The sequence below is a fragment of the Pithys albifrons genome, chromosome Z (genome assembly GCF_047495875.1).
Source record: "Pithys albifrons albifrons isolate INPA30051 chromosome Z, PitAlb_v1, whole genome shotgun sequence".
In the NCBI taxonomy this organism is placed as follows: domain Eukaryota; kingdom Metazoa; phylum Chordata; class Aves; order Passeriformes; family Thamnophilidae; genus Pithys; species Pithys albifrons.
In genome coordinates this window covers 12,950,647-12,977,594 of record NC_092497.1, presented here as the reverse complement: position 1 = coordinate 12,977,594, position 26,948 = coordinate 12,950,647, and the positions used below count along the sequence as shown (strand labels likewise).

Here is a 26,948-nt window from a genome sequence, read left to right as displayed (position 1 = left end):
CTCATATGCTTTGAAGGTGAAAGAATGTTCAGATGTAACAGAAAAAGGATATGGACAAGGAGCAAGAGTCACTCATGAAATTAGACAGCTTTCCACTGTTAACCTAACAGGGTAACTGAGCTAACAAAGGTATGTCTAACACAGATTGTACTGTGAGCATGGAAATAGCTCCAAAGCATCACACCCTCGACTAGCAGTGCTTATTGCCTGTGAACCTGCTTGTAACAGCCCTGACATCTGTGTGCCTCTGTCAAAGGCTCCTGGACCCCAGAGAGTTCCCAACAGAACATATGTAATACAGAACTCTTGCACAGAGCCAGTCCAAGTGTGTAAGATAACACTGCAGTTCAAGCTTAGAGCAGGACTGCTTCTAGATCAGACCTGCCTCTGGAGAAGTACAGTCGTGTTCATGATGCTGGAGCTACTAACACTGTGTAAAATGGTTGAGAGAGGTAACTGGGATGGAAGAAATGGAGGGCCATACAGGACCACTCAGTGGGTAGAAGTGGCTGGATGGCCACACTCAAAGAGTTGTGGTCAATGGATCAATGTCCCAGGGGAGACCAATGGCAAGTGGCGTCCTCAGGGGTCAGTACTGGGGCCAGCACTGCTTGACACCTTTGCTGGGGACACGACAGTGGGATTAAAGGCACCATCAACAGGTTTGCTGGTGACACTGAGCTGTGTGGTGTAACCAACACACCGAAAAGAAGGGATGGCATTCAGAGGATCATGACAAGCTTGAGAGGTGGGACTGCACAACATTTGTGAAGTTCCACAAGGCCAAGTGCAAGGTCCTGCACATCAGCTGGGGCAATCACAAGCACAAACGGGAGAAGGACTTGGGGGTGCTGGTGGGTGAAAAGCTGGACATAAGCTGACAAAAGTGCATTTAGAGTCCAAAAAGCCCACTGCATCCAGGGCTGCATCCAAACCAGCATGCCCAGGAGTTCAAGGGAAGTGCTCCTGCCCTTCTACTCTGCTCATGCCCCACTGCATTGCTCCAGGACCCCCAACATAAGGGCATGGACCTGTGGGAGAGGGTCCAGAAAAGAGGCCATGAATATGCTCAGGGGGATGGAGCACCTCTCCTATGAAGACAGGCTGAGAGTGTCAGGGTTGTTCAGTCTGGAGGAGGTGGTTCTGGAGAGACCTTAGAGCACCTTCCATTACCTAAAGGGAGCCTACAGGAAAGCTGGCGAGGGACCCTCACAAGGACATGGAGTGACAGCACAGGGGGTAACAAGTTTAAACTGCAAGAGAGTAAGTGAAGATTAGGTATTTGGAAGAAACTCTTTATTGTGAGGACAGGTTACCCAGAGAAGCTGTGGATGCCCCATCCCTAGGAAGAACTTAACAATCTTCAATTTCTTGTGATTTAATTTAATGGCATGTCCCTTCTTAATGAAATATTCTGAGAAACTTATCTTTTCCTATGCAATCATTTCATATTTTTAAATTCAATTCTAGGCAATCAGAATAATTCAGAAAAATGTATTAGTAACAATACAGATATGTCTGTGTACTTGTCACAAATCTTTCACTCTCGATCATTTTGTCTTGTTTCAAATTTAATTCAGTTCTAGATTATTATTTGAGAAATACTATAATTTATTTTTAAAACAGATGTACTCCCTGAATTGTTGAAAATGATAGTCAGATCTCTGGAGTGGATATAATGAAACTAGATTGCCTCAAAGCATATAATTACTGTGAAAGTTTTCCTTGTTGTGTTTTACTTTATATTTGAGAATTTCAAGTCACTCTGGCTACCATGTGGATTGAGGTATCTGAAATTGTTGACAATTCTCTCCATTCCCAACCAACTTAAATAATTTTCCTTAATTTATTATTTTATTTAAATTCACTGTTCCAAATGTTTAGCATCATAAACACGTGAACACAGAATATAGAATTCTGAATTAAGCAAATCATCATTTGCCCTAATTGTGACTGATTAGAACTTACTTCAAGACATCACAAATGTGTAATGCACAAAACATGACTCAGTTATAATTAAAAGGGAAAACAAACAAAGGACCTTCTTTTCTGGTTCCTTGATAAGGATCAGAGGTGTCACTATCATAGTTTTCACATGTAAGTGTGCATAAACACTTAGCATCTGTCGGATGGGAACTTGAAACATATTAGAAAGCAGAACAAACAAATCTTTCTCTTTTGGACCTTAAGAAGTACAAAAATCGAAAACACTTATGTTTTACAGAAGTTTATTTAGATGCTGATATAAGCAAAGCTGCAAAGCACCTAAACCTGGGGATCATTATGTGCAGGATTCCTTCTGGGGTGGGCAGGCACAGGCGCTGGGGCAGCCCTGCCTGTGGCACGACCACTGACAGACCCAGCGGGCTCAGGCTGCTGTCACAGACCATCATTTTCTGTGCTGGCTACACACACACCCCCACCCCAACTGTACTCCTAGTTAGGAACTGCCTTCTTCACTTAGAGGCATATAACAGGTTTTTTGACTTAGCAACAATACCTGACTGCACAGCAAAATTCTAACTAGAATCTTCCTCTCTTCCTTTCAAAATAGTTAAGAACAGGATCATCAGCAAATGGTACTTTGAGAAGCCATTAAAACAACTCCAGTTTTTCAAGCAGCATGACAGTGAAATACTAGAAGAAATATCTTAAGAAACTTCTGTGCAGTAAGATACTCAGTTTATCATGTCAGAAAAATTCATTATGTGATCCTTCACTTATCAATAAAACTAAGAATAATTTTAAAAATTATTTAATGAAAATTTTCTTTGCATACATTTTGTTTAAGCTTTCTGTGGTTCTTTAGAGGGTATTTTCCTTAATCTGATTAGTTAAAAATGTCTTACACTAAAATTGAAAGAAAAAAACACCTAGGCAGCATCTTCCAATAAAGTAATCATGAAAATAAATCCAACAACTAACTGTTTTTCACCTTCAGTGACAAATGTACATCAAGCAATTTTTCTTTAAAAAGAAAACCAAGGGTTCTTGCCCAAGTAGTTGTCAGGACAGCAAACTTGTTTTCATATGTTTTAGGATAAACAATTCAAAAAAATGTGTATCTTTTCATTAAAAAAATTATTTTTCTTTAGCTTAAGGAACAGAATGAGGTTCTACTTACATTCAAAAGCTTCTTCACTGTCATTGTCTTCATCAGAACTGATTTCAGCGTATTTTGGTTTCTCGTTAACTGTGCTACGTTTGCGCTTGTTCATTTTCACGCGTTCACAGAGGGGCATGGTGGATTCAATCTCTGCCAGGAGCTCAGGAGGCAACTCCTTTAACACTGACTGATCTATGCTACCTATTAGTGGAGAGCAAGAAGAGCAAATGTGAACCTGAAGACAAACAAGAGGACCCAACACTACAGTCCTTTCTCAGGAATCGCTGACAGGACATGCACTGACAGTAACAGAGCCCCTGGATGTCTCTGGCAGACCCTTTCTGAAGCTGCACTTACTGTTCACACTACAGTAAGAAACCAACACAATAAATTGTACACACATTTCCTTCAATAAAATATTTTGGCAGGTATGTAAAACAAATTCAAACTGCTGAATTATCTTTGTAAAATGATATCCCCCTGCTCTACTTACACAAAGTTCAGCCTTCTTTCAGTTCATCCTTTGAATTTAACAGGTTTTCTAACGGTGTAAGTAAATTACAGATACTTAGTACCTCATGAACATTTCTGTTTATTCTCATTGAAATTAATTAGTGCACACAAAACAGTAATACTCCCTTTTCCAGCACGGAAGGACAACATGGGAAAACCTCTGGGATCTTATCCCTAAATACGGGCCCAAACATTGACAGCCCAACCTTCGACTCAAGATTTTTTCTCACCTCCTACTGACAGTTTTATCATGTAACACAAATTTTTGCTTGATTTTTACACAAAACAAAGTTGAAAATGTTTTATGAATACAAACAGCAGGCTGAACCACGTATCAGGTTTCTTTTCCACAGTGGTTAAAGAGGTAGACAACATCACAACAGTCTCATCAAATTCTGAAACTCAGGTTAGACCCATGTGCAGCCTGAGTCAAGATCTGCAGTCAAAATTTTTCCAACTAACACAAGGAAAGCAAATTAATTCAAAGGTATATCTTGGGGGTTTGCTTATTTCATGTCTTATCTTTATTTCTCAAAGAACCTACAGCAGACATTTGAAGATTTATCAGAGTAAATTATTGGTCTTTTTGTAACAACAGAACAAACATAAGCCGTAAGTGCCTCTTGCTCCATCCCAAGGCATTCCATGTTTCTGAGAAAGCAAATCACCTGCCAATTGCTACACACACACAGAGTCCTCCCAGAAAATCATCTTCTGGAGGATAATACAGTTTTTAATTACATTCAGTACATTACTACCTAACCACCTAAAATTTATTCCATTTTTACACTTAATATCCTAACTTCTAATACAATAATAGTCTTTGGATTTTTTTTCTTTCTCTCTTTAAACATCTTTCATTGGAAATAGGAGAGCTTTAATATGAGAGTCCGGCATCAAAAGTTTTAAAAAACTTTCATGTATTACTAGTTTCACATCCATAAAAACTGCCTAGAAGACACAAAATCAAATAATTTTTCTGTAATTCTCACATATATTCAGCAAGTCATCTCATTTAAGTGCATTTTAAAAAACAATTTAACTTCACATGTTGGGGTGTTCGAAGTAAGGTAGGAAAACACATACAAAGTAAAGTAATATTGAAAGTTGTCCCTTCTTCCTTCATGCTGAAGTCATCCTGTTGTGGCCATCCTTGTGCAATCACCATGTGCCAAAGCCACCCAAATTCTCCAGAGTGCTTCCAAAAATCACAGAGAACTTTTTGTGCTGTGGCTGACCACAATTATTGTGACACAGTTCATCTTCGGGCTGGACACTTGACTCAGACAGGCACAGCTGTGCCAGCATGGGCAGCTCATCTGCTCCGTGTGCACCAATGGATTTAAGTCAGGTCTAACCCGGGGAACAGTCCGGTCTAACCCGGGTAACACTCAGGCCTAACCAGGGAACACCCAGGTCTGACCCGGGGAACAGCCAGGTCTGACCCGGGGAATAGCCAGGTCTAACTTGGGTAAGAGCCAGGTCTGACCCGGGTAACAGCCAGGTCTAACTTGGGTAACAGCCAGGTCTAATCAGATAACAGCCTAGTCTAACCTGGGTAAAAGCCAGGTCTAAACCGGGTAACAGCCGGGCCTAAACCGGGTAACAGCCGGGCCTAAACCGGGTAACAGCCGGGCCTAAACCGGGTAACAGCAGGGTCTAACCACAAAACAGCCAGGCCTATCCAGATAACAGCCATGTCTAACCTGGGTAACAGCCAGGTCTAACCACATAACAGCCAGGCCTACCCACATAACAGCCATGTCTAACCCTGGTAACAGTCAGGTCTACCCAGATAACAGCCAGGCCTAACCCGGGTAACAGCCAGGCCTAACCCGGGTAACAGCCAGGCCTAACCCGGGTAACAGCCAGGCCTAACCCGGGTAACAGCCAGGCCTAACCCGGGTAACAGCCAGGCCTAACCCGGGTAACAGCCAGGCCTAACCCAGGTAACAGCCAGGCCTAACCCGGGTAACAGCCAGGCCTAACCCGGGTAACAGCCAGGTCCAACCAGACAGCAGCCAGGTCCAACCTGGATGCTGCACCGCCGTGCTCCTGAGCAGGGGTGTCCCCACACTGTGTATGCCCCTACAGTGCCTGAAGAACTGACAGACAGCCCCAGAATACAGGAAAATTCACAAATACAAGTCTTCACACAATTTCCACTGGTGAAATTGATAAAGGCCCCTAGATTCTGGTTCTAAAATATTCATATTTAATTTTATGTTCATTGTAATTTAATTGCAATCAGTAGGACCACGCACATAACACAAAGGCTACAGTACATCTGACCCAACAAAAACATTGCAAGACGCAGCTACAAATAAAGGAGCAAACAAAACTCACAGGCTACTCCCCTGCCTTCTAGGAATATCTGTTCTTCTCTCTTTCTGTACTCATTTTTTGTTTTGTACTCAATCTTTAAATATAAATAAATTATCACAGCATTCACTGCACACCAATTAAAAAAATCTACTAAACTATTTTTAAAATAATTTTATTTCCACCTCTGAAGTTTCCAGTTTTTATGTTCTCCAGTGCTAAATTTGACTAATGCTTTAACTGCACTCTCTCCTTTTACAGACATGTCAGATGACAGTATAAGCTTACCCATTTCTCCTTTGTTAGCAAATATGCAAAGCTTACTTTACTCAAGTAGGGAACAGCAGAAAAGAGAAGAAGTAGAATTATGTTATAGTTTCAAAATCTTTCATAGAATTCTTTTTGTCCCTTGCCACAGAGGTTTGGGGGTTGGAAGCCAGAACGAGGCGGGCTGTTGAAACTCAGCCCTCTCACTACCAGCTCACTCCTAACGCCTAACCAAGGGACAGCTCACTCCTAACGCCTAACCAAGGGACAGCTCACTCCTAACGCCTAACCAAGGGACAGCTCACTCCTAACGCCTAACCAAGGGACAGCTCACTTGTTAACACTGAACCTGCTCCTGGAGCCAGTTCACTTCTAATACCTAACCAAGGCATAGCCAACAGCTCTGCACTGCAGTGTGGTGGCTGGGCAGAGGACTGGGGAAAGCTGTTTCCTTTTTTCAGTGGGACTTCACTTTTTTTTCTCCTGGCTTGGAAGGTGGTCAGAGAGAGGTTTCCTGGTGCTCATTTTCTTTGTTTTTGCTGGTCACAAGTAAGAGATCAGTCCCTGCCTCCCTGCTACCCCTTGCAATGACGCTGAAGATTGAGATCTCCAGGCTGAGCACACCAAGTGCCCTCAGCCACTCCTCATACGGCGTCTTCTACAGACCCACCACCATCCTCACTGCCCTCTTTCGGACACTTTCTAATGGCTTAATGTCTTTCTTGTATTGTAGAGCCCAAAACTGCACCCAGTACTTGAGGTGAGGCTGCCCCAGTGCAGAGCAGAGCGGGACAATCCCCTCCCTCCGCCGGCTGGTGACGCTGTGCCTGGTGCCCCCCAGGACAGGGTTGGCCCTCCTGGCTTCCACGGTACTGTTGACTCATGTCCAACTCGTCATCCACCACGACCCCCAGATCCCTTTCCATGGGGCTGCTCTCCAGCCTCTCCTTTCCCAGTCTACACACACAGCCAAGGGTGCCCCATCCCAGACACTTGCCCTTGATAAACTTCATAGTGTTGGTGACTGCCTATCTCTCTAATTTTTAAAGTCTCTCTGCAGGGCCTTTCTGCTCTTGGGGGAGTTGACAGCTCCTCCCAATTTAGTGTCATCAGCAGGACAGTTCGAGGATCTTCATCTTCTACTGAATGTCCACTGATGTGCTTTCTTACCAAGCAGTTCTTTACAAAATGTAATATGGTTAAAGATCAGCCAGAGAATTTCAGATAACAATGAATTAGTCTGTAAGCCTCCTCCCATATTCTATTACAGCCTGTGAAGCTTTTCAAAGAGTTTTGCTTGTATAGTAGAAAGATTTCTATAAATATCTAGAGGATATAGTATTACCCTTCTCCACAAAAGGCTTAAAAAATGGAAAAGCACAGATCTGATTCGAAGTTCAGTATTGTTTTTTGTATCTTCAAGTCCACAGAACAGCTTTAACTTTAGCTAATATTTACGTATACCTAATACTTAGAGGGATCAAAAATAATTTTGCCTTGAATTTGCAAGTCAAATAGCTCTTCCTGACCCAGGCAGATCATCTAGTAAGAGAAGTTAAACATTATAAAAAGGTAACATTATTATGGATCCATTCATTATGGACAGCATAATTACTTTTTGACACAACAATCCGTGTGTTCATGTTAGTTCCCTCTTTTTGATATAACAACTTTCAACAATCAGCTATGAAAAAGGGGAAAAGGGTGCTTGCTAATGTTAAGGCCAGAGAGGCTGTTCCTATCATGAAATCAAACCCAACACCAATAAACTGTTATTTTCTTAATAATGATTTATATTTGCTTCCCAAATAACGAAAAATGGATGTATTGTTTACATCTTGGTACAATTTCCTATGAATTAACAAGCCATCAAGATTCAAATACATACAGAAATCTGAACTCTGGATTGTTAAGAGACAGTTACCTCAGTGGAAACTAATATTATCATTCCCATTTCTGTATGCTAGTAGTTTGTAATAACCAAAACAGCATTTAATGTGATTTCATATTTGTAATCTATATTTCTATAAATATCTTGCATTTTAAACTGCACTTTTCCAACTATGAAGACATTACACAAAAGAACACACAAGGAGCTAAGAGGGGAACAGTGCCATCTGTTTGAGGTAAGGATATGAATATTTACTTCACGTTCCTCAGCATTCAGTCCTGCTCTTGTTTCATGGAGGCCAAGCTCACCTTCCTTAAATGTCCTGTCTGACAATTTGATGAAAGATATTCCTCCCTTATGCAATAAAAGCTTACAGTCTAACTTTCCTCTCATGTCAGGTATATACTAAGGAAGAAAAGCAGTTTCTGCCTGGATTATCTCAACCAACCTTCAAAGTCTGTGCTAAATGACACCAAACACACTCCCTGTGAAGAGTTCTGCCTTCTTGTTGAACTGCCATGTCATAGTAACTACAGCAGCACAGACTCACAGTTAAATCTATGGCAAATACTCATGCAGATAAGGTGGTATTTTAGACAAGGGTCTAAAAGAAAAAGATGGAATAGAAGTACTTGCCTATGCTATAAAGCTGTTTGGAAAATAAACACCTTTCCAAAACATGCAAGTGTGTGGCTCATCTTCGCGAACGAAGATTTGGGAAGGGCTGTCCCCACGTGGGTGTGCCCTTCCAGCCTGCACAGTGGATTTTAGGTGAGGCTCAGCGTGCACAGAACTGGCCCCACCGTTTAAGTCCTGAGGTTCATCTGCCACGGCCGAGCGAGCTTGGACAGTGCCAGTGAAGTCCTCAGGACTAGAACCTACAGCACCCGGCATTTCCCAGGAGGTCTCTCATCCAAGTACTAATCCAGGGCTGACCCTGCTTAGCTTCCGAGATCTGGTGGGATCGGATGTCAGAGAGGCATTTAACTGCCTACATACATGCAAGTACTGTTAGAGTACAGCACTCAGGAACCGAAATGCAAAGGGACACATGTGACTAAAAAGATGAAAAGTTTTGGTTCTTTCTCCACTGTGTAAATTTAATTATATCCTTTCTACCAGGTCCTCTCTTTAAATGCTCCAGTACGTTCACAGTGAGCCCTTGGTGATCAGAGTTCCCTGCCCACCAGCTTCACATTCCAAATAATTTTGAGCCCTGAACAGTTTCAAGAACAGAAGGGGAAACACAAGGAAAGCTCAAACATCTTTTCAGGGGAATTTAAGTTATGACAAAGGTACATCTGCTCGTAAGACAGAAGTTACACTTCTATCTCAGTACCACATCATCAGCTGAAAAACATGTTATAAAAAGAATAATGGTGAAAATAAAGTGGCTTTTCCTTTTCCTGTCCCCTTCTCTGCAATACACCTTACAGAGGGGTGTAGAGCTACCCCCTGTAACAGGACTTAAGCCTCTCCTGAATGCCTTACCCTCCACAGACTCTGTCCACCAAGGGGTAACTCCTGAGCTTACTCACACACCCTCATGCTAGAAAAGGGCTGGGAGACTGAGATGTCCTCACCACTACCCAAGGGGCTGCACCCACAGCACTCTCTGCTGTAATGAATTTAGCAGGAAAAACATGGTTAAGATGAAGCATGCCCAGCATTCCATAGAACCTGCTTGAACATACATACTTCAGAGTAATTTTTCTGTATCTGCCCCAATATTTGCACAAACAAAAGGCTCCCAATCTAAACAAAAAAGAGGGTCACACTCCCTGCTCTTACTCCAGTTCTTAGCTCTGGCCTTGAGTGGGACCCTGACAGGCTGATCAGAGAAGAATCTGGATACAGCAACAGACTAATTATGTGATACAACAGAGATCATTGTTAACCACAGCTAGGCAGGAAAGTCTGAAAAAAAAATTTACGATAGCACCAAATACTCTCAGAAGAAAGAAACATTTGAAGGAGGGAAGAGGTTTCCAAAGAGAACCCTGAAAGGCAGGCAGAAAACAGGGAACATACCCAACACACACGCTCCCAAGATGCCAACAGAGCTCACGGTTACACTGGCATCAATGAGATCTTCAAGCTATCTGACTGGTGTGGCAACTACAGACACGAATTATTTTGTTTCTTATTGCTATTCACCATAGTAATTGATGAAAGGAGGCTAGAGCAGTCTAGCTTTGCAAGGTACTTTACAAAAAATAAAGAGGTACTTACAATAAAAAGGAGCGCGACTGGCAACTGCAACAAATGCAATGCTGCACCAACTCCCTTGCTTTTATGAATCAGTGTCAGGGGCTGCTTTTTGATTTTGCTGTTAAACACACCTTTGTTAAGGTGTTTTGTACAGTTACAAAACACAGCATACAATTCTTCTATTAAAACCCCTCCTGGAAGGGGGGTTATAAAACAAGGGAGAACGACTTTTTACACTGCACAGGCAGACAGTGAAAGGATAAGGGGGAACAGTTTTAAACCAAGAGATTTAGATTAAATGTTAAGACAAAGTTCTTTGCTGTGAAGGTGGTGAGGCACCAGAACAACTTGCCCAGCAAAGTTGAGGCTGCCCCATCCCTAAGTGCTGCCCTGAGCAACCTCATCCAGTGCCCAGGGCAGGGAGGTGGAACAGTATCATCTGTAGGTTCCTTTCCAACCCAAGCCATTCCATGGCTCTGTGATTAACATTTGGGAACTGAAATTCATGACTGATGCACTTCCCCAGCACTTTCTGTTCAATTTGAACACTGAGCCACAAGAAAACTGGGCCCAAAAAAAAGACGTGAATTAAATGAAATCAGGTTGCTCCTCAGAATTTTTCTTCCCATAAAAATTTCTCTGTAAAAAAAATATAATATAGACCTTTGCAGAAAATAGTCAAACAAATCCAATTACTTACATCTCACCTGTGATTTACAGGCACACCTAGAAGGCCTGCTTTTTCCTCACTATACATGGACACAATCTCAGCCCTATCATTGGAAATACCATGTGAAGCTCCTTGTTTTGTTTCTTCAAGGTAACTTAATTACATGAGCAACAAGTGATTTCTGATGTCTTAGCTTTAAATATAAAATACTACAGGAAACTTGCCTTGCAGTTAATTAAACAGTATCTATATTCAAGGAAAAGTTATCCAGTGCAACAACAGCTCACTAATTTGAAGGGAAAAATATCCATTTTATTCTCCTTTGTTTCTTGGTAAAATTCCCATGGAGCAAAATAAACTCCAAATTTCAAGTAAACAGTTTATATTTTCTTACAGAGTCACCTAAAGCAGCTGAGAATATTGAGCAACTGAAAAGTTAATTTACCAGAAGTAAATGTGAGGCTTTCCTATATTTGTATTTGGTCAAATTTACCCTTTGTCTAGAAGAAAATTCAAACCAAAGATTTCAAGCACATTCCCTGCACATCAGCCAAGATTAATATCCACATTTAGATCCTTACACACATGAGCAGGTCTGCACTGGATATCATAACAGACATCAGGCAAATTGCTGGTCCATGTTTATACATATGGCAATGTATTGTTGCAAAAATTATTTATGCAAAATAGTTGTAGCTATTTCCAGAAGCAAGATAAGTCCAAATAAGTATCCACATCCATACAAGCAGCTTCAGACTTTCAAGGAATTATGTAAAGAAATTGTTCTGACAAACAAGGTAATAAACGTGTATCATACTGTGCCAAAAGTAATTTTTCAGAAACTAATTAAGCAATGCACTCCTAAACCTGCAAACAGACAAAGCACTCACAAAGCTGCAAACATCTGAAATCATATTTCATATGAATCAAAGTACAATGAAGGTCAACCTTGTCAAGTTTATTGTTGCTACCAAGAACTTGATGTGACACATGGAAAGTTCACTCTTACTATCCACAGAAAACTTGAGAATAACGGTAGGACCAAGAATCAAAGTATTTACTTGGTAGCAGAATCTGAAGTAGAAATCAATTAGGAAAGCAGCCACCAGGCACAGCCCTGAGCTGTGTCCTAGTTCAGCAGGTGGGACCAGTTAACAATGTGTGGGGGTGACCAAAGCTGTGTATTTCACCCCCTCTATTCATTCCCCAAGGACAATGGGTCATTAGCAGCAGCTGCCCAAGGAGTCATTGGCACATTCACACCCAGCCTGGAGGGGGCGTGGCTGCTCATGGGCCATCAACAGTTCAGGGATACTCCATGACTCCCAGAGTTAATCACCCATTGTGCGAGTCCCCACTCTGGGGGAGAGACTGGGTGCTCCCTGAGGGTACATAAGCCGGGGGTAAGGAGACCTCAGGGGTCACTTGTCAGATCCAGAGGAGTGGCAGGACCTCGATAGGAGGAGACCACCACTTCCAACCAGCTTGTGGTCACCACTCTCAATCAGACTGGGACTGTCACCGCACCAACAGGTTTCTTGCTTCCTTCTACTTTGACTTGGGGAACCTTGTGGGGTTTGTGCCCCAGGGTGCTGGGTCATACTGGGTTTTGTGGGTTAAAACCAATTTCTCTATGTGCCACTGTATTTACTGTAACATCATTATTAAATTGTAACTCTGACTTATAATCTCTCTTGTACTAAGTTCATTTCTCCTGCTGATTTTCCTTTAAACCAGCACAAGCTGAAAATGTCACCTGTCTTACCGGTAACAGATTAACACAAGAAACTACTTCAGTGTGCAGTGGCTGAATTCCTGCTGGATACCAATACCAGTTTATCCAACATCTACTTCTGAAAGACTGGCATAAAAAAGAAAGCTCCAGAGAGTTTGTACAACGCCCACACAAATCCCAACTACTTCCTGGGATGGGAGGGACACACCACACTTTAGAACTCCCTTCAAGAAGGTATAAACCACTCTGGTACAAAGTGTGCTAGAGAAATGAGATCTTCCTAGACCCTAACAACTTACATATAGTTTAGTTTTGGCTTTTAACTAAACAGTGCTTGGAATACTTTTCAAACCATTAATCTTTTAATCCAGAAAGGAAAAAATAAACAATAATGAACAAAGTGAACATTAAAATGGATCCTCCACAACCCAACATATCTTGAAACAGTTCTAATGGCACACAGGTCAGCCAGTTCCTCCTCTAGTTAGTTAAGCTAAGAGGATATAGTCACCACTACCTCAGAAAAAACAGGAAGACTGTAGAACTCTTATGGGAGTTATAGCTGTCAAAATTAAATTTGAGTTTGAAGAAGATTTAGAAATTTGAGCTGAGAAGAATCACTATAAACTTCCTGCTGTAAATGCCGAAATACATTATTCTTTTCCTCTGAAACATGGCATAGTTCTCTGCAGAACCTCAGAGAAGGTTCTTGCCTGCTTGAACCACCTGGTGGTGCAAGCACAGGCAAGGTGGTCAGCAGGGATTACTCTGGCCTTGACACATGCCAATGAATTGCTACCAGAAACTCCAAGACACTGATTTCAAATTTGGATTCATGGAATTGTGTTTTTTCACACTTATAATCTTTCCAAAACCACAACTTCTGGTAAACAAAGAGACTTCCAGTCTTCTCCATTCCAAGGGAAATACATCTTTACTCCGGTTATTTCCCTGCAGTCCCACTCTTTCAGTGTGTCTGTTTCAACATTAAGAAACTTTATTTTGGAAATGAATTTGAGTAACCCTAAAATTTGATGCATTAATATCCATAAGCCAATTTGTCCTTATAGAAGTCCTATACATGAAGGATTTAAACAACATTTAAAACTGATGCCTCTTTTCTGCCCAGTCTTCATCTGTACCATAGGTTACTTTCAAGCAGACCTGCTGTGCTAACTAGAAATGCGTGAGAGGCATCAGAAGTTCACTCCATCGGGTTTTCATTCTGAAATACTCCCCTTCTTGTCACTACTGTGGGAAGATAATCCCCTAATTGGCTGCTCTTTTTCACAAGGGAGACTATTTCCAGCTGGAACTCAAAGGTGCACCATCACCAAGTGCTAAACCACAGTTACTGTAGGTTCCGAAAAAGTTATTTGGAATTAAAGCCAACCAACCAAAAAACCTCAAACCAACAAACCACACGAGCACAGAACACAGGAAAAATCCATAAGCATTGTTTCAATGACATGAAGATGATTAAGCAGTAAAATTTGTAGCTGACCTTGTCAAGAGTGTATAGGAAGAACACCTTTGAAGAAACGGCAAATCTTCACTCACATTTCCATCAGAGCAGCAGAGAACACAGTACCTTTACAAAAACTTGCAGGGAGCAACAAACCCCTGTATTTTCAGTTCTGGGTTATACAGACAGTGAAAATTCTGTAACAATCTACACAATGGAGGAGTAACATTCAGACCAGAATTTCTTTTTTTTTTACCCTTGGAAAAACAAACGCTTTTTGGGTGAAACTGGAAGACTCAAAAGGTGCTTCTCTTGGAAAGACAATCCTTCGAACACATTACAAACCTACTGGGACATCTCCTTGCACAGCCAGCTTCTCCCACTGCTCACACATCTTTCCTACTTGAACAAAGGGCAATTCCATGAACCTGCCAACAGCTCCCCTCCCAACACAGCTGACCAGCACAGCTCTAAAGAGCAGCAGAGAAGGCACTTGCTGGAGCTCTGGAAAAAAAGGGCAGCAAACACAACCTCCTCACTGCAGGCACCAAACCAAAGAGAAAACGTTCACGGAACCCACAACACACTTGCATCAAAAACAAGATTAATAAAAGCATTCATAGATATTTAAAAACAGATAAAAAAATGTCATAGTTCATTCTGACCTGGACAAAACAGGCCACAAAACTTCACCATAAGATCCCTTAACAAAAATACAATGAAAAAAATTCTGTAACTTTCCTCTGAGATGAGTAAATTTTTAAGAAAAATGGCCAAAATTCAGGAGAGACAGAGAGAAGCTGCTTCTTCCTTGTAGAAGACAAAAAGGACTGTTGGGTGGATCCAATATTAACAGTCGCATCTATGGCTGTCCCTCCCCTTTGTAACTTGACAAAATTTTAAATTTGCCTATAAAATTTGGTGAGATTGTTACTTCGTCTTTTTAAATTACAATACGATGCTTATCCAGACGTAGAATAAAGGTATGGCTTCCAAATCTAAAATTTACTGAAACAATGCAAAAATTTGTACAGATTTTCAATTTGCAAAGAATTAACTGTAGCTTAAAACGAGTCATTTTTATTGAGTTTTATAATCAACAAGAATTAGTCCCTCAAGACAGAATGACTGCCTAATGGTGTTTTGAACTAGCTGAGCAATCCTATTTTAAATTGGATTTCAGATAAATCAGCAATGATGTTGTACATGACAAAGTCATGAGAAGCCATTTTCTTGGGGGAGGGGATGGATGAGAAAGCAAACAAGAAAGGACAAGAAAGACAATGGAAGTGACTTAAGATAAAGTAAAATACACTAAGCTACATGGAATAAGAGGCATGTGAGAAGTGGAATAATGATGCTAAAAGGCAACACTAGAAAAGAATTACTACAATCTACTAAGTAATTATAGGATGAACTAAAAGAAGGTTTATGAAAATTACATTTCTTAGCATATTAACAAGTTTGTAACTAAAAATGGCACTGGCTGGGAAGTGAATACTGTTTCTCTCAGTTGGAGTAAGGACATTGTAGCAATGGCATGAGTATTTCTGTGTCAGTCAGTTGCTGACAAATAGACTTTGACTTATGAAGAGACACCTTTATATATTATGTACCTTTTCAAACACTGGAGGTCACCTGTATCCTAGGAAGTGAGTTACTGGGAAGTTGGGGGAAAAATACAAAACTAAATATACACATGAAAAATGTGAAGTTCAAAGACACTTCCTGTAAAATCTGTTCGCTGAACACTCAACACTTGATTTGTAAGACAAAAATTTGTTATTCTTTCCATGAAACCTATATATAGTATCATTGTAAGAACCTTATTCAGAATACAATAGCATAAAGACTAATATCAAACAACTCTTCCCCTGGAAAATGCATCCCAAGTTATTTGACAGTATGCAAGGAATAGACGACTTCAGAAAGCAAAATACAAAGGCAGAACAACATTGCAGAGAAGTTACAAACCTGACTTTAAAATTAACACATTGCTCACGTGTGGCAGCTGCCAGAATCACACCAGGAGTCATTAAACCTTCACACATTAGTAGAACATTCTACATATATAACCACATATAACACAGGCTACAAAAACAAGTAATTCAGAAATATTGTAGAAAGCCTACATGCACTGCATGGAGTTCTGAGGGCTTTAAAGTAACTGATTTCCTGCACACAGAATTGTGTGAATTCAAAATCTGTCCTGCTGAGACTAGAGCTGAGTTAATCCGAAAGTTTTTAGCATTCTTTATCAAGACCATAAAAAAGTTTCATCTGAAATCTTCTGTTTAAACTGACATCAAAGACGCCATAATTTTATTACTAACTCCAGATTCCTATTATTAGAAATAGAAATTTTACCTGTTTTGAACCTCAGAAAGGACAGGGAAAATACTCATATTTCCAGCATAAAGAGAAATCCTTAACAAGGAGGCTAATATTTTAAAATGAGTAATAAATGTAAGGAATTATTATTAAGTCTTTAAGTGTTAATATAAGCAGGTTAGTACATAGAAAATAGGCATAGCACTGTAAATTCATTATACAGACAACACCTCTGTATAGGTGCACATAAAATATCTACACACTCACAAGGATGATTTCTACATCACTTCTTACCAGATCAGCTATATAAGAAAGTCTCTTATCTTGCATTCATGATATACCTAGAAATCCATTAATAAATCATTCTGCATACAGCTGTAAACCTCTCCTGTGGCATCTGATTTGTCTGGTTTGAGATATGACAACTCCATAAACATAACTATATATGGAAATTTAGATTCTTTAAACAGTAAACATCAAAAAAAAGAAACCTGACCAATTAGTAACATTGTTTTCACAATGTGAAATAATCTACACTTCAGTCTGAAACCAAAAAGCCAAAATTAAAGCACCAAGAAGAAAAACAATCTTATTTTAAAATGTGCTCAATCTGCAGAAGAGACAATCAGCCACATATCAAACCTATAAGCTATTCTGAATTATGCCTTCTCCTTATTATTAATTTGAAAACGCCAGCCAACTGTTTGGCTTTCTTCTTTCTGCATGTAGGGATCCCAGAAACAACCGTGCCTGAACTCTCCTACAGACACAATGTTTCTGTAAGCTCACTGTCACAAAGTCTCAGGCGTAGAAACTCCTCACTGGACCTGTATTGATAGTGTAGTAAAAGAGGTAGATGGGACTTTGCAAATCTGCCCTTACCGCATCATGTCAAAACATGCTTTGGAAAAGCGCATTTCACTTCAGATCCAAAATATGAAAGACTCTCAGGGCTTGCATGCACAGTATTTCCCACCACTCCAGCTGTGCAGATAGAGCAGTGCCAGTCCCTCATACAGACACACTTAAACGAGTTAGAATTGTACACACAGCGGTTACAGTTTACTGGATAAATTCCCAGGTTAAACTAATGCAGCTGAGGCACAGCTTAAGCCCATTTAAGTGTTTCCACATCAGGTACTTGCACTGAAGTCAATAAATCATTTCAGGTACATGTGTAGCAAGATTTCCAATAGTAGGTCCTTATATTACTTTTATTTTGTTGCCCCAAATTCCTGTATGAGCAAACATATAATCTAGCTATGAAATTTTTGTATTTAATTTCTAACAGCAGAAGTAGGTAATCTACATGAACACAAATGTAAAAGATATAAAATGCAATTAATATCAAAAGAATCTTACCTTTATTGGATTTGGATGACTTGTTCTTGTTAGGTTTAAAACAAGAGCCCCTTGATTTATCTTCTCTGTCCTTAATAAATTTCTGCACATCATCCAAAGAAAGCTTTTGAAGGACAACTACAGGTTTAGCTCCTTTATTTAGATCTTCAACTAGCCCAATCTTCTCTACTTTGTCCTTCTGTTCACCTCTAAATTCAGTTTTCCTTGTCTCCTGAGTAACATTGCCATCTTTGTCACGCTTGATTTTTGGAATGACAAAATGTTTCAATGCACCAGATCTTCCCCCCAACAAGTAACTGGGAAACTCTGCTTTATTGTCACTATGTGCTTTATTACTATCTACTTTACTCTTATTACCATCAGTCCTTCGTTCGTCCTTGCTGTTGGGTGACTTAAAACCAGGTTTATCAGGTCTTGATTTACTAGAATCTCCTTTGCCTTCCTGTTTAATACGAGGGCTGTCAGGTCTTGATTTCTGATCCCCTGAAGAAAACCTTTCCCTTGATTCACCAGACTCATGCCTGTATTTCCTTTCAAATTTCTCAGGTTTTGAACCATCAGATTTAATACCATGCTTAGAATCATGTTCATTTTTGTTGGAGGATCTCAAATATTCAGGCCTTCTAATCTTGGATGGATCTCCTCTGTATTTCTCTGAGTCCCCCCTGTCCTCAGACCTTTGTTTAAGGCTATCATGGTCACGTCTTGGTGTATCAGAAACTGAACGCCCATCAGGCCTTTGTTTCGTTGGATCAGATCTACTTTCCGGTTTTACCCTTGGAGGATCAGACTTCATATCTAGTTTGTGCCTAGATATCTCAATTTTCTTGTCTGACAATGGTTTACTGGAGTCCCTCCTATTATCATGTCTATGTTTTGGTGTTTCAGGCCTCCCTTCAGTCTTCTGTTTTGGTGTCTCAGGTCTGCCTTCACTCTTCTGTTTGGGCGTTTCTGGCCTCTGCCGTATTTCCTGTTTGCCATTATTCTGTTTTCCCTCATTTTGTTTCATCTCCATTTGCCTGCTCTCATTTTGTTTTGATTCTGTCTGTCTGTTCTCATTTTGTTTCACTTCCATTTGTCTGCTTTCAAGTTTCACTTCTAACTGTTTGCTCTCGTTGTGTTTGCTTTCCAACCGTCGGCCCTCATTTTGCTGAAATTCCATTTGTCTGTTTTCATTCTGCTGGGCATCTGTCTTTTGACCTTCAAAGTCTGGCTTTTTCCTAAACATTTCTGGATGGTTTTCAGGTTTAAATTTAAGAACTCCAGCAGGATCATCTTGGGGAACAGACACAAACCCATCACTGTACTGCTTGATTTCTTCAGGTTTTTTGATGGTGTCCAAATCCTGAGTTACTGTTGCCTGAGAGTCTGCTCTTCCTGCTTGCTGTAGATCAATACTAACCATCAGTGCAGGCCTTGACCCATTTCCTGCAGAACCTGTCTCCTGAGAAGCTGCTCTGTTTCCTCCAATAGCACCTCCAGCCTCTGGTGGCTTGTTTTCTTGTTTTCGCTTTTTCAGAGGCTTATCTGCAAGTTAAAAGAGAAAAAAATCACAAATTACATGTAAAGACTGATAAATGGCCAAGCAAGAATGTCCATTCCCCTCCATTCCCACCAGTGAATCCTCCCCCAGTATGTATAAGCACACACACCAAAAGCTACTGAATGGAAAAGCAAGAACAGGACTTCTCTACCTAACACTTTTAAATATATTGGGCCTATTACCCATTGTCAGTCTACCACAGATGCCAATTAATCATTAAAACCCTCTACCCTCATAACACATGAAATCAAAGGCCCTGTGTAATGCCAAAGAGAACCACCTAATACAGCAACCACAATACCTAAAGACCGAAAAAACCCACCTAAAAGACCCCCAAACTACTCAATTACACTTGAAGCAGAAGTTCATAAAGACAAAGTTAACATGCACCTCCACAACTGCCCTTTGAAGAATACAGCTATGAAAGATTACCTTCTGGAGACTCAACCTGCTTAATTATCTATTAGACTAAGCAAGGATCTGCAGTGATTAAGGGAGAGGCTTTCCCTACGTGCACCAGTTGGACTTCACAGGTATTTGAGACAGGGAGTACACAAGCAGGGAACCAAACTGACAGAGTGACCACCACTCCAGCTTCCCTGAAGCAAAGCCCTTTACCAGGGGCTGGAGTCTGCATCTGAATACACACATAGCAGATGGGAGGCCAATACACACTTAAAAAGGTATTTTCTCTTTACAATCATAATGCTTTTCACAGATTGAATGAAAAGTTCACTGATCATTTTCTTGTCCATTGTCAAGAGCCTGACTCTGCAATATGCCTTTCAGTTTACACCAAAAAATCACTAGGAGCATAACACAGAAAAATTAAGTGAGCCAACCCCAAACACTGTAATTTGACATAATGCACAGAAATGAGAAGCACATGGAAGCAACCAAAGAGTGTATTCTACTCATTTAAACTACAACCTATTTTTATTACCAACATGGAACTCTAAAGAAAATTAATTTCTGCCACGAAAACTTAAATCCCCACCTGCACTAAGGCTCATATTCTCATTTCTCAACTCTCACTGTGTAATTTTGCCCCCCAAAAATTACTTTCTCTGTAATTGGGGAATATGATCTTAAGGCTAAGGAATGATTAAACATAGATATGTAGTCAAAATGCCTAGACCACAAATGCAATGTAAGAAAAAACACCGTACTTTGTGCCTAAATTTGTGGTTCCTTATCACCAGATGCAGCGAGCCCATTCTCTTTTTCAGAGCAGGAGAATGAATGGCAAGGAGGATGCAATCAAGAAATAGGGGGGGGAAAAGCCAGCTGAAAAACAACACATTCCTCTGAAATTGTAAACCAGAATTATAACACATTACTTCTAATTTCTTCTGAATTTTCAGAAGATTCTTACTTAGAATCACTGAAACTTTGAAGGGTCATCTCCAAAATTAGAATCAGGACACATTAAAAAGTAGTAACATGGTCAGTTCCAGTGCACAGGCTTTTTCCCCATCATTTGCATCCTCAAATCTATTTTACTATTTCTAACTTCCTAGAGTTTCAAATTTTGTACATGATTTCATGGCTGGAAGACAGTAACAACAGATACAATAAATTCCATGCAGAAACTGGTCAACTGTAAATAAAGAACTTTGCGAAGAACAACCAAAACCTGTGACAATGACTGCCAACTTTATGACTGGCATGTGAAGCAAAATAAATCTGCCAAATCAAAGGTGCAACTTTTTAGCATGGAGATTCTTGCTTCTTCTGTACTACAGCAACTACAGCAGCTACATTTCCTACCAGGACTTCCAGAGATTAATTTCCTACACTACTGATTACAACAAATACACATACATCCACATGCACCATGACTGTATTTCTCAATTAAAACTCTTCAAATTTTGAAACATAATAAACCTGTGTTCTTAGGAGAAAGTTGGTCAGCTCTGTCATGTTAGCCCAGAAATGCCAACTTGCACTGAAAGAGTCCTGTACAGCTCTGATGGTGGATCCAACACAAGTCTTTGAGACATTACTGTTACTCATTGTCTGTCCCATTCTTTTAACTGAGGTTATCCCCTGCAGCAAAGGGAGCACAAATTCCTTTTTTAAAAGTGCATGTCATTGTCCAAAGCATCACCTTGAGGCACTGGTGGAGGTGGTTTGCATTAACCTACGAGGCTGAATGAGCCAGTTAAGAGCAACAAAATGTTTCCCTCTTACACCTGTTATAGAAGCAGATGGCCACGAGCTGAGATGCCTTAAACAGCTGCGGCTGGATCAACCAAAACTCACCTTTCAGAGCCCTCATGCTGAAGGCTCCAAGATTGAACAACCAAAACAATTCAAGTAGGACCAGTTTTCTTGCTTGAACTTCTGTAAGTGACCAGGCTGAACATGCTGCTGTTCTTCATCATCCAACACGCCAAGTTGTAAGAATTCACAAGCAGATCATATCTCAATTTGGCATTCACATTCCCCCTAAATACACAGCTCTTCTGATGCAGCTTCATTTCTCTTGATAACAGAATATTGATATTTTAGTAACTTGACATCTTATTTGAAAAGGAAGGGACACCTTCCAAACTTTATTTTCCTAGATGCCAATGTGATTGCAGAGAGAGTTACAGATCACTCTTCTTATTCCCAGTGTATCTTGAAGGTGAGCCTCAAAACTAGACTTGATCATTATTGTTTTGCCTCTATGGAAATTAAGGACCTAGGACAAAAATTCATCCCAAGTATATGAAAATACTAGGTTGAACTAAGGCATAAAAGGTAGGATGAGTAGACCGTAACACTGCCTTCATCAAACATGTTGAAAAATCTCCTTTGAATGAGCATAAAAACTGTTTGAGTTGCTCTGATAGCTGCAGAAATCTGAAAACTGAAACACACCACTGGACTTCACAGATTTTATAAAGTCTTGAACTCTCTTTCAACTATATGAGAATAAGAATCAGAGAGGTGAGGAGAGAGTAAATAAACTCTGGAAACAGATGTCTTCATATCTTGTCTTTTACAGTCAAATATATATAAGTTTGCAAACATCTACTTTGTTAAGTCACGAGACGAACAGATGAACTTAGGAACTTCTAGAATATCCACTGAAATATACTTCATATCCTTCAAGGCACGAGCATCCAAGCTTCATCCTCATTCCATAACTTGCAGAATTTCTTTTCATTATGGAAATCTAGGACTTTGTCAAAGTATCAGACTAATATCTTTCTTTCAGGTCTTACAGACCTAGATCTAAAACTTGCTGCAGTTCCAAGCCGGGAGGCTCATGAGCTCTTGAGACCAACAAGGTATGACTGGGATCTTTTTGCTTCAGTCCTTGTAACAGTTTTCATAATAAAAAGAATATGTAGTAATAAAAATAGTACGTAGTAAGCCAGAGAAGAACTTTGTGACTGTATTAGACATCAGGTATACAAGTTTGCAGTTTTCAGGGTCTTTTCAAAACGATTATTCACTCCTTCACCTCTCTCTCAGGATATAGATACGTTTAAAATACAGCTACATTTTGTCCCTTAACAAATCTATGACAGTTCAGAGCATAGTCTGATCCCAGTTATTCTATGTACACATCCTTCTGGATGCTCTCTTTACATTGCAAGAGGCTCACCCAGGGCAGTGCCTTGGAACTCAAGGCAAGATCATAAGCTACATTACACTAAAAAATAGTAGAGATGCTCTATCAAATGAAATGCCTCACTGTGGTACAGGAAACAAAACATTAAAGGAACCACAAGATAGACATGGTAAAAAAATGAGCTGGATTTCCAAGTGGTTGTCTCCCACCTGTCATCTTATGAACAGTATTCCTGGAGACAGGTATGGCCTTCATCTTTGGAAATATCTGCATGTCAAAATTATGAGTACTTTCAGGTTTAGAAATTAATTAATTCCTGGGGAACCTTTGGGCAAAAAGCATTGTGCCAGAATAATCACAGATAGCTTGAGATCCATCCCTGCTGAACCTATGAGTCAAGCATGATTTGAAGAGCATCCATCCTGGAAAAAGGCACACTTGGAAGCTGAGAAGGGTTAGAAGCAGCAGCTGGATGAGGCGAGCTGTACTAAAGAACTATCTATATTCTTTTATTCCAAAGCAGCACCCACAACACCATTAGTGATGAAGTCTCCTGTGTCACTGCTTTCCTGCAAACCTGATGACTGCCTTAAGGCCCAGAAGAAACCATTCCAACAACTGAGTGTAACTGGATACCAGCCTAAAAACGTCTAGAACAGCTTGGCCCAGCAAACTGAAATGGGCTTTTTTAAGTATGTGTGAAAAAGTAACAAGTCTAATAATAGCCATGTGCATGCCTGCTAACCTTCACTTTAGCAGAATGGTAACTCTTCACTACAATAATGCTGTTTGATAACATTAAAATAGACGTAATAGGAAAAGTATCACTTCCCCATTTACACCTAAAGGGATTCAGTTGGAGACATCATATCCAAGATGGTTAAATACGAACATACTCCCCTTCAGAGCCACAAAAAAAATTGATCCTCTAATGCTGAACTCTGGATGAACCATTTTGATGGTAATTGAAAATACAAACTTCCTTTTTGTAAAGCATAACAATTAAGTTTCCCACCTTAAAATCTCTTCAGAGGTTACTGGACTATGCCTTCATTAATTTGAAATACCATTTATTTAATTATTTAAACCAGTAATTTATAAATTTAACCTAAATATACCAGTTCTAAGAGATTATGACATGTTGTCAAATGTTCTATTTTTTATCAGCATCAGAGACAAGTCAGACAGAGGCCAATTAGAAGCTTATCTTATTTAAGATAATGACCAAGATTAGAACCTCTCAGCAGGTAACCTTGGCTATATGCCCAAAAACCAACCCTCTGTTTACTGTCAGCTGTTTTCTTTCCTTAGCTATTTCTCACAGATTGCTTTGAAGTTGTGAGTGCCCTGTCTCCCCAACCCACAGTGCTCTGCAGACCACAGGACTGTAACCTCTGCGCGAGAAAGATTTAAAATGACTTCAGTGGTGCTGATGGATGACCTTCCAGTGCAGTGAGGGCACACACCTGTTCTTTTCAACTCCATGAACTCGCACCATTAACAGCCACGAGAGTTTGCCCTCACCTGACTTCCCCCAAAAGTTCTATTCCAATAAAAAAGAAGAATTGAACAACCAAAGGGAAGAGATTCCCACAGGACCACTTCCAACTCTTGAAGGGCAGGCTCAGCAAACACAGGTCAAAACCCTCACTCTCACTGCTTCCTCCCTTACAGAGGAAACCAAGCAAATACAGTCATGAACCTGGTACAGGAAGCTTTATAGAACTGAACCCAACTCCAAAAATCTCTGAAGAGTCCAGAGTGCTTCCAGCTGCTGCTGTTCAAAGGAAGGGATTTGTGAGAATCTGAACAGAAACAGCTGCTAACTTTTAGCAATCAAAATGAAGATTCTGAAATTTTCCTTGTTTTCTTAAATATAGCAATAACACAATCATTGTATCAGAATGAAATATGATTTTATGTATTTTTCTACTTGAGGATGTCTGGGAACTCATTATTCTCTGTCAATTACAGTACCACAAAGGAAATATTACACTAGAAAATAATAAGAATTGAACTGCAGAAAACCATAATGAAATATGTATACTTGTTTAGAGATTGGAAGATGTAACTTAACCTCCCTGAATTAATGTTGCTTTTACAAATAGTAAATACTTTTTAAATAGGACTTTAAATACTTATGAGAGAGATTTTTCTGACATATATGCTGGGTTTTATCCATGTGATTGCTTGGTGCAGAATTACAGTTTTGTAAACTCAAAATACCTGAGCAAACCTAAAGAGTACTTACTGAAGTGCACTTACAGAGTACAGCACCTGATCTGACAAGAAAAATGCAACGCACTATCATCAGACTTACTGAAAACTACCCATTTTAAATATCACTTACACTAACACATCTGATTAGTTTGAAATTCATTTGTATAAACAGAAAACTTTAGAAATAAGCAACGACTTTGAAATCTCCATTCTAGATGTTGATTTGTTCTGACATCATACCTTGCACAAAATCAAGATATCAGAAATAACTTAACTAGATACAGTAACATTTATATTGCATGACAATGAAAAAAGTCAATGTCTTCTTAGGCTGATGTCAGAGCAAACTCAGTGACTGTGAACTACAGAAATGCCAGGATTAAACTCTTAATAAGGTCTCTTCTTTACTCATGCCATTTCTTTATCAAGATTTAAAGCCATTACAGAGAAGTGACTGTCCCAGAATATAACTCATTACTGGGTAAGGAACATCCCAACTCCCTCATCCATCTAACAGGTACAAACAAGTGCATACACTACATGCAAGTTATATTGAATTTTCCAGTCTTAGTTTACACTACAGATGGGGAAAAAAGAAAGATGAGTTCTTGCTAAACTGCTACATTTTGCTTATTTTCTACACCTTCTTTTAAGAGCAGGTTTCTGCATCACCTCATGTACAGCACAGCCTGGAATAAATGGGGGAATTTTGATGTCACGTTACCCTTCAGCACAAATAAAAATGTGCACTTGGTAAAAGCACAGAATTGCAGAACATTCCGAGATGGGAGAGACCTACAAGTATCATCTTACTTCAGTGGCCCATCTGAGGATCAAATCTACAACCTTGGCATTATTAGTACCATACTCCGAACAGCTGAGCTAATAACGTGTTTTTCATTCAATCAGTATTTAATGCTTCATAAAACTATGAAAGGAAGACGCCTTTCCTAGACAGATGGAAACACTGCAACACTTAATTGTAATTCCTCTGAACAGAAGAGGAATTTCTTTCCCTTACTTTTCTTAAAACACATCTGAACACACACCAACACAAAATCCCTTGTCTAGAGGAACTGCAGGCTGCAAAGCTGCTTTTCCTGGAACTGCCTCAGGGGGTAACCCGTTTCATCCACTATGTCATGCTACGAAATGTGGACCTAATGAAAGCTTTTACACACAAAACATGGTACCTAACTCTCATATTGTCCTACTCACAGACACACAATCATTTATCTTTCACACTCTCTCATTCGCCTGCTGGTATGAGCGACTGCAATCTGCAAGATTACTGCACCAATTACTACACTTGTAGCTCCACTTTTCGGGAAATAAACCCCACATAACATATTTCTGGAAATTAATGCTAATATAATGGTTGTAATTACACATTCTGCATTTCATTAATTTGCTACAAATATCAGATGTAAACAAACCATTCTTAATAATGTTCTTCTATGAGTTTCCACCTTGGGGAAGTTTATGGGGGGAGAGGGTTATGAGAGAAAGGGAGACGAGCAGGATATAACTTAAAAGGCAAGAGAAAAAGGTTACTTACCTATAACTGTAGTTTTGAGTTTTGCTCCGGCAGATTCACACTCCTGGGATGTGTGTCTCTGCTGCTATGGGCTTGGAACCAACCAAAAAAAGAAGGGCCCACAGCAGGCAGCCAAGTGCCCCCTAACTGTCCCATTATTGGAAACAAAGTTATTACAGCTTCACTTCCTCCTAATTCAGAGAATCC

At 40.0% G+C, this 26,948-nt stretch overlaps 1 protein-coding gene across 3 annotated transcripts in view; it reads right to left on the bottom strand.

The window, feature by feature from the left end:
* NIPBL (NIPBL cohesin loading factor) overlaps positions 1-26,948 on the bottom strand; it is a 140,891-nt gene that overhangs the window by 38,906 nt on the left and 75,037 nt on the right. For all 3 annotated transcript variants that reach the window (XM_071581344.1, XM_071581345.1, XM_071581346.1), the window contains 2 exons: positions 17,874-19,400; positions 3,125-3,307 (listed from right to left, as the gene is read on the bottom strand). In XM_071581344.1, coding sequence (XP_071437445.1) covers positions 3,125-3,307; positions 17,874-19,400 — 1,710 coding nt within the window. The remainder of the gene's footprint in view (positions 1-3,124; positions 3,308-17,873; positions 19,401-26,948) is intronic.